The following is an 8,724-nucleotide window of genomic DNA, read 5'->3' on the forward strand; positions in this document are numbered from 1 at the left end:
TTGTAAACACTGAAACAAGATTAAGGTAACACACACACACACACACACACACTCACACACACACAGCCTGTGACGCCTAAGGACTACGTCTCAGGGTGGGACTGCTTTGTCGCTCTCCTGTCACTGCATCCCTCTCTTCATTGAAACTACAGGCTGGCTGAGCGCCGGACACGCACACGGACAGACGCGACGCGACGCCACGGACCGTTCAGCTCCATCATCACGTCACAAGGAAAAAAAATATTTTTTTTAAATAAAGAAACAAAAGTGCAAACCTCTCCTCAGATGTCTCCCGGCAAAGAAATGAAATGAAATGAAAGTTAAAAGAATATAGCATATATATATATATATATATATATATATATATATATATATATACTACAGTATATATATATATATACTGTCGGTGTGTGTGTGTGTGTGTGTGTGGTTTTATGCTGTTGTGCATATGTGGGAAGAGAGAATGCTTCTGTAGGTTTCCTGTGTGTACACAGCATGTCTGCACGGTTGTGTGAAATGTGTGAGTGTGTGTGTTTTAGCTACACTGCCAGGTCGTCGGGGCGAGCTCGGCTGGACCGACTCGGCTTCAGGACGTCTCTGGCGGCGGAAGCAGGAGGCGGATGCATCTCCGCCCTGGTGACCATGGTGAAGTCGTCATGGGGGACCACAGAAGGAGGCGTGTTGTCCTCATCCGCCGCCGCCTCCTTCGGTGCGAGCGGGGAAAGGGGGGTGTGACGAGGAAGTGTAGGAAACGTGGAGTGTTGCTCCCCTTGTGGAAGTGGCGGGGTGGTCTCCTCGTGAGGAGAGGAGGAGGCGGAGTTGGGAGGAGAGGGAAGATGAAGAGGAGGGGAGGAGGAGGAGGAGGAGTTTTTTCCTTCCAGATTGTGGAGCTCCAGCGCCATGTTGCTCCAGTTCTGCTCCATTGCCATCAGCTGCTCGTGGCTCCCAACACTCACTTTCCCGCCATAAAAAGAAGTGGGCAGCGCCTCCAGCAGGAAGTCGTCAGGGTGGAACGGCGTGCCGTACACCTTGAGCCTGGCAGGCCCGGAGGCGGAGTTTAAGGGCATCCCTGCGGCTCCTCCCTCTTCTGCCACGACCCTCACCACGTTCACGCTGGCGTACGCCGGCAAACAGTCGAGCGCCGGCGGAGAGGTCTGCTTGGGGATCGTCTCGGCGTCCCCGGGCTCGTCCCCACTCTGCAGCGGCGACTCACCGCCGGGTGCGAACTCGTTGGTGACCCCCTGCTTGACCTTCTTCCAGCCCAGGTGGTAGATCTCCAGCAGGTTGAGGAGCAGAGAGACACAGGCAACCACCAGCATGAAGATGATGAAGATCGTCTTTTCGGTGGGCCTGCGACAACAGACGAACAAAACCACATTTAATTCACAAATGTATTAACAGAGAATATATCTAACAGAGGAAATGCTACGTCCTTTTCCACGCATAATGCTTGGTGTTTTGAATAGGAGGGATATCGAGGGATCGCCTTCGCGCGGCTCTACAGTCTAACCTGGAGATGAAGCAGTCCACAGTATTGGGGCAGGGCCAGCGGCCACATTTATAGAGCGGCCTCAGGTGGAAGCCGTAGAGGAAGTACTGTCCCAGGATGAAGCCCACCTCAAACAGAGTCTTGAAGATGATGTTGAAGATGTAGGTCCTCAGTAACGCCCCGCGGATGCGGATCTTCCCGTGCTCATCGCGGATTGGCGGCTTCTCCTTCTTCCCGCCTCCTCCTCCTCCTCCATTGCCGACCCCGTTGCGATAGAGGGGGTCGTGGTCCTCCTGGTGCCGCGCGGCCTTCCGGAGGTCCTCCTCCCTCTCCCTCCTCTTCTCCTCCATGCGGACGATGTGCAGCACATGGCCCAGGTAGATGAGGGTGGGCGTGGAGACAAAGATGATCTGCAGCACCCAGAAGCGGATGTGGGAGATGGGGAAGGCCTCGTCGTAGCAGACGTTCTCGCAACCGGGCTGCTGCGTGTTACAGGTGAAGTCGGACTGCTCGTCGCCCCAAACCTCCTCGGCCGCTGCGCCCAGCACCAAGATGCGGAAGATGAAGAGGACGGTCAGCCAAACCTGGGGAGGAAGGATTAAAAAACACAGTCAGTCCAGGTGGAGACGAGGGCTCAATGAGTTCAAATACACAGAAATGTGAAATTAAATATTCTAAATTGTGGCCTTTCGATTGTGTGGGAAGAAGGAGGTGAGCCTGATGTCATATCATTTCATATTTATCAATAGTCCATCGGTCACCTTTCCAATCACAGTGGAGTGTTCTTGAGCATTCTCCAGCAGCCGCCCTAGAAAGCTCCAGTCACCCATGCTTCACTCGATGTTCTAGCCTGCAGAGGAAAACAAGAGTGTGTGATGAAGAACACAGGGGCCCCCCCCAGTGAGGAGGGTCAACAACCAGAGGAGAGGCAGGAGACAGAGAGGAAATTAAATCTTGTTCTTGCGTTAGTTTGCCTCTCAATACTTTTCGCGACTCTGTCATTTTTTTAAACAGCTGATCACTGCAGTTTATAGCAAATATCTCTCAAAAGAGAATAAATCGTGCATTTGTTTGGGACTATTTTCAGCGGTGGACTAATACACATTTAGGGCGCTGGGACTAATTACTGCAGAGAAACATGCAGCGAACGCTTCTCAGTAATAGAACAGACCAGGATCCGGATGTGATGTCTGTTCCAGGGTTCAAAGTCAGAGGTGACAAACAAAAAGTGCCACGATGAGGAAAAGAGGAAGGCCGACTTACTAAAATGTTGTTGTGTCGTCAGTGACAAATCCATCGACCAGAGATCAGAAGAAAAACTCGATCTGCAAAGAAGAGACAAAATCAACTTTACGCCTCACAAAAGTCACATTTACAGTCAAAGGTCACATACGTGGATTACATCTCACCACTTTTCTTTCTTGCTTATTCTTCTCGTCCGCATGGAGTCAGTTTATCGTACGGCACATTTAAATCTGCATGCATCATAAAACACAGAAGACAATATGGTTGTGGGGCCTTTCAGAAGAAGCTCTAGAAAGACAGAATAAAACTGTATCCGTGCACCTGTGTGCCGCTCTCTGTGAATGTGTGTATATTTATGCGTGCGAGTAAAACTTGCTGCATGCATATGCACATGCATTTTTTTGTGTACTAGTGTATGTGCGTCGCAGAGCTGGCTGGCTTGTGGACAAAAGGCCGGCCATCTGTGGGAAGTGAATGAGCGGATAACGGGTCGTCCCCGTTGAATGCCGGACTCATCGCATCCCAGGAATGCTGAGGCGGGCAAATGTTTGCCTGGGATCGACAGATACGTACGCACACGCAGAGTTACGGTTACACGCTACGCCACGGACGACTTATTTCACTTCTAATATGAAGGTTCTGTTACTTTTCCCCTCACACAGAGTAAACCAGCAGCCTGAGAAGGAAATGTAATTAACACAATAAACCTTTCAAAATACACCGTTTCAAATTCATACGTGTCTAAATAGAAGTGGACAAACTTTCCTTGTTTCCTTGACTTCTCCGAACTGTGAAAGGAAAAGGGAATGTTGAATGAATAGACTGATTACTGTAACTGTCTGCTGATAGGCCGATCTAACAGCGGCAGGAGTACATGTACATGATGTGTTGACGTGATGAAATACCATCTGTCAAGACAGACAATAGAGAAGCTCCCAGATGGACATTGTCCCGGCTGGCGTGTGCTTTTGATGGATCAGAGGTCTTTGTGCTAAAACAGCCCAAACAGTTAACTCTTGGCCTGCCGCGCGCGCCCCGAAAACCGCTTTAAGATATGCGGCCAGCGGCCAGGATACGCAGAATGTGCACATAGTTGTGTAAAAGTGCATAAAATGCCCAAAGGTGCATAAAGTGTGCAAAGGTGCGTGATATTTTGGTACCGATGCATAAAGGTGTACGGGTGCATTACGTGTCACAAAGGTGAGTAAAGATATAATGAGTATAAAGGTGTGAAATGTAAATAAAGACGCTGAATGTTCGTAAAAATAAAAAGGGTGTCCGTGTTTTGGCTCCAAAGAAAGTAGCATCCATTGAAAAAACATCCCAGAATAAACAGGGAACATGGAGCAGCAGGGTGCACTCACTTGAAACTACAGTCTGGTTTAAGTAGCCTGCTTACATATTCAATATATGTTAAAAATAGTAAAATGACATACATGTGTATTCAACACTTCCAGTTTTGATGCAAAATTGGAATTTTTCACAATATACCAACTGATGTTTGAATAAATACAACAATGACCAAACTCTAAGAGAATACAATGGCTGGTAATGGGGAGACACGTTTTTAAGGTTTATAGATTATTATATATATTATACAACACATCCTCATTTGCTGTGCAAGACCCAGATTGGTGTGTTATTAATGATAGATAATAATAAGCAAGCATCAAGCCTCTGTTATCAGAAAAGCATCCTTCATTCAATTGGTGAAATATTAGCGGCTTCCTGTCTGCCGTCTTTCCCACAGGGAAGTGAACGCAGCATGAGAGGTGCTCATAATCCAGCAGGTGATGGATGCTCATCCCTCCTCTTCCCTCCCACTCCAGCCCAACACCATCACTCCAGCTTCCACTCCACCTGCTTACCGCTCTCCTCTTTCTCTCGCTCCGTTCCTTCCTCTTCTTTCTTTTACTCCCACGGGTGGGCTCGTGGCGACCGGGCGAGGAGTGGGTGAGATTAGTGAGAGGGGGAGAGAGAGAGAGAGAGAGAGGGCAGAGAGAGAGCGAGAGAGAGAGAGAGTAAAAAAAAAAGACACGAGGCTAGTCTGGTCTCAAAAAAAGGGCGCGTGTGGAACCTGTCTCGCGAAGGCGAAGCGCAGCGGCTGCGTCCGCGTGGCCAAGGCCATCCGCCACTGTCACACATTGGTATCCCCGTGCCTGGGGCGCACGGGGGGGGGGGGGGTACGTGCTTGTATGCGCGCGAGTGTGTGTGTGTGTGTGTGTGGAGGTAGTGGCAGGGGCCACACGCGACTCCACCACATCACTGTTAAGCCAAATGTAATACTATTTCATACTCCACTGCTACGACTATTACTACGACTACTACTGCTGCGACTAATAAACACGTAGAGAAAAAAGGATTTATCAGAATAGTTTTTTATTTAAAATATTATTTGTTATGATTATCATTACTTCTGTAGTTGTCGGCAGTAGAAGTGGTATTGGGATTAGAAACACTTCATATTTAGCTGTAGACTAATATCTGAAGTTAAGTTGTGCCGGAAATATGCAATAATTATAAAAGTTAGGAAAAATAAACAAAAAATGTTTTTAAAAAAGCATAAAATCGCATTAAAGTTAGCATGTCTTTCATAATTGTACTTCTCCTTAAGCAGGATATCAAGGTTTGTTGTTAGAAGACGAGAAACTATTTCACGTGGTAACTTGTTATGGGTGGTGCAGTCACAGGTGGTGCAGTCACAGGCGGTGCAGTCGCAGGCGGTGCAGTCACAGGCGGAGCAGTCACAGGCGGTGCAGTCGCAGGCGGTGCAGTCGCAGGCGGTGCAGTCGCAGGCGGTGCAGTCGCAGGCGGTGCAGTCACAGGCGGTGCAGTCACAGGTGGTGCAGTCACAGGCGGAGCAGTCACAGGCGGAGCAGTCACAGGCGGTGCAGTCACAGGCGGTGCAGTCACAGGCGGCGCAGTCACAGGCGGCGCAGTCACAGGCGGAGCAGTCACAGGTGGTGCAGTCACAGGTGGTGCAGTCACAGGCGGTGCAGTCGCAGGCGGTGCAGTCGCAGGTGGTGCAGTCGCAGGTGGTGCAGTCACAGGTGGTGCAGTCACAGGCGGAGCAGTCACAGGTGGTGCAGTCACAGGCGGTGCAGTCACAGGCGGTGCAGTCACAGGCGGTGCAGTCACAGGCGGCGCAGTCACAGGTGGAGCAGTCACAGGCGGCGCAGTCACAGGCGGAGCAGTCACAGGCGGAGCAGTCACAGGCGGTGCAGTCACAGGCGGAGCAGTCACAGGTGGCACAGGTGACAGGTAAAGATAAGTACATAAAGTAGGAAATGGTGAGTGTATTTATATTCAATGAATTGTAGAATTGACAATTAAGTATTCATGAACAATCTCAGAGATTTGATGTAAAAATACAGTTTTGAGTTGTTGACGCCAATTCAATCCTCTCCACCTCTTGAATGTTACATTTAAAACATCAAAAGGTATCACAGAAAATGTTCACTTTTTGAGTGGTATGAGTGTTTTTTAAGTCCTTTAACTGCATGTATCGTCCATCTTGTTCCTGCTTCCTCAGGTTGAGACAAGTGACTCGTGGCTTGTTTTATTCCGCGTCCTCTCTCGGCTGGATTTTCCGCATGTTTTCCTCTCCTTCTGACTACAGAGACTCCTGAAAAAGAAGAAGTTGTGGACTTAAGGAACTTCTGCGCTTTGATAACCCAGATGAAGGATGAAGGACTTGATTTGAATTCATCACCTGACTGTCTGACTGATGAATGCCTCTACCTAGTGACAGCCTTGGCTACAAGATATGCAAGCTCAGCCATGTTAAGGACCATGCAGATGGAGGAGGCAGTGGCCATGAAGACGGTGAAGATGGTTTTCTCGGTGGGACGAGAGATGAAGCAGTCCACCAGGTTAGGACACGGCCACTGGTCACACTGCACCAGCCGTGGCATCTGGAAACCATCGTACACCACATAGAGGGCATACCTGGAGAGACAAAGACACATGGACAGCAACATGGCAGGATTATACCAAACCAGCAATATGACAGACACGCAGACAACCAGACTCGTACATGAAGCCTCCTTCAAACAGCAACCTGAACACCAGGCTGCAGGCGTACGTCCACCAGAGGGCACCAGCTATCGGGAGTCTCCTTCTCTTGAGAGTCTCCAGATCCTCCTCCTGGCCTTTGCTGCTGAGGGAACCAGCTCTACCAGAACCCTGTCAAACCACATGATGTGAAAACTTAAAACGAGAGAGGATACAACATTGAACATGTGATAACATGACATGACAAGATAAAGCAAGACATGACATGACAATACCTGACAAGACGAGACATGGGATGAACAGAAGCTGTCTCCCACCGGAGCAGCAGACAAATGAAACCGTACACACACCTGGAGGAGCCTCTTCTTGTCACCGTGGTTCCGATAGGCCACATACATTGCAACCAGGAGCGTCGGCGTGGAGACAAAGACAAGCTGAAGACACCACAGACGGATGTGGGAGACGGGGAAGAACTGATCGTAGCAGACGTTTTCACAGCCAGGCTGAAAAACAGAGGCAGACGCGCGGACTGTTGCAACAATGAAAATATAACCGAACGGTTGCTTTATAGATGTTGTATTCACATCTAAATAACATGAAAATGGACATATTACATTTGCACGACGGGATCACTGACTGGGTGCCCTACCTGTAGCGTGTTGCAGGTGAAGTCAGACTGCTCGTCGCCCCAGACGCTCTCAGCAGCCACGACCAGCACCATGACCCGGAAAATAAACAGCACCGAGAGCCAGACTTTACCCAGGCTGGTGGAGTGACGGTTTGCCCCGACCAACTGGGCGTACAGAGCAGGCCAAGACATCCTGAGGAAACAGTCGCAAACATGAGCAGGACAGCACAATGGCACGATGCTGCCGGCAGAAGAGCGGAGCTCTGCAGCAGGTTTGGCCGGTGCCTGACAGCAGCACAGAGGGAGATTCAGAGGGGAGGCCGTGGCAACAGATGAAAGCAGAGCGGGGCGATGAAACAAAAGAGAAGTTTGATACAAGAAGAGGATGAAAAGGAATGAAAGTGAGAGGAGGAAGAGCGAAGGCCCAGCGCCAGAATTCATGTGAACTGATGATCCTCTCTGCCCACTGTGGACTGTACTGAACGGAGCCCACCCGTCTAAAGACACACTGAGCACACTGTACAACCCCACACGACTACAGTCCTCACTGAGCATCACCATTCACACTGAACCATCGATTGATGTATTGATTTTTCATGAGAGAGAGAGATCAAGACGATAAAAGCTTTTGTTTTCTAAAATTTCTCTTCCAAAACTGATTCGGTCTTCAGGCAGATTTTCAAAAGAAAATACAAAATACTTTTCTCACCTTGTTTCTGCACAGTCAGGTTGTTTGCAGGAAAATATTCCACATCTTCCTTTCCTGCACGGAAACAAACAAACAGCTCACTGTCACTCCAGCCCTGGCAAAATGAAAACGATGAATGTTATCTGGGTCTGAAGTACTGAGCCAAACACAAACCTGCAGCTCCTCCTTCCTTCGCATGAAATAAAAAGATGAGCCTCCAGTGTCAAGACATCCAGAACATTATGAGGTGACTTCCTGTAAATGGTCACCAAGAACAAAGTTGCATTGTCGTGAAAAGGTGTGTGTGTGTTTGGAGGTACACGTGTGTGTGTGTGTGTGTGTGTGTGTGTGTGTGTGTGTGTGAGGTAACAGGACACAGGTAGTGACTTTTCAGAGCCCGACCATCACTTGGCAGCGGCACAGTGCGGCTCTGTGTGCTGCTAATGTGACCGAGGAGCGCTCCTCACTGTTTGTTGAAGTGTGGGAGCAAAACCAACTTCCTCAGTTTATAGCTGTAACACAGCTACAATGTTATGAGGTTCATCGACATACGTGTAGCAGTATATATATATATGCTGAAAAAGGAAATAATGAAGCTAGAGTTGTACACACTGTAGTTAGAGTCTCCTCCGCAGAATGAGCACCTCGAGGGGCAGGTAA

General features: G+C 49.0%; 2 protein-coding genes across 2 annotated transcripts; both read right to left on the reverse strand.

Annotated features, from left to right (window-relative positions):
- Positions 1-539: 539 nt before the first annotated feature.
- LOC306797330 (gap junction alpha-3 protein-like) lies at positions 540-2,319 on the reverse strand (the record flags this gene model as incomplete). The annotated part of the gene is made up of 3 exons (XM_079296651.1): positions 540-1,350; positions 1,511-2,073; positions 2,251-2,319. The coding sequence occupies 3 exons, from the start codon at positions 2,317-2,319 to the stop codon at positions 540-542; spliced, it is 1,443 nt and encodes a 480-aa protein (XP_079152777.1).
- A 3,563-nt stretch (positions 2,320-5,882) lies between these two features.
- On the reverse strand, positions 5,883-7,568 carry LOC306796974 (gap junction beta-2 protein-like; the record flags this gene model as incomplete). The annotated part of the gene is made up of 5 exons (XM_079296083.1): positions 5,883-6,359; positions 6,476-6,682; positions 6,771-6,919; positions 7,099-7,251; positions 7,398-7,568. The coding sequence occupies 5 exons, from the start codon at positions 7,566-7,568 to the stop codon at positions 6,263-6,265; spliced, it is 777 nt and encodes a 258-aa protein (XP_079152209.1). The 3' UTR covers positions 5,883-6,262.
- Between the last annotated feature and the right edge of the window lie 1,156 nt (positions 7,569-8,724).

Source organism: Melanostigma gelatinosum (genome assembly GCF_949748355.1).
Source record: "Melanostigma gelatinosum genome assembly, chromosome: 24".
Taxonomy (NCBI): Eukaryota; Metazoa; Chordata; class Actinopteri; order Perciformes; family Zoarcidae; genus Melanostigma; species Melanostigma gelatinosum.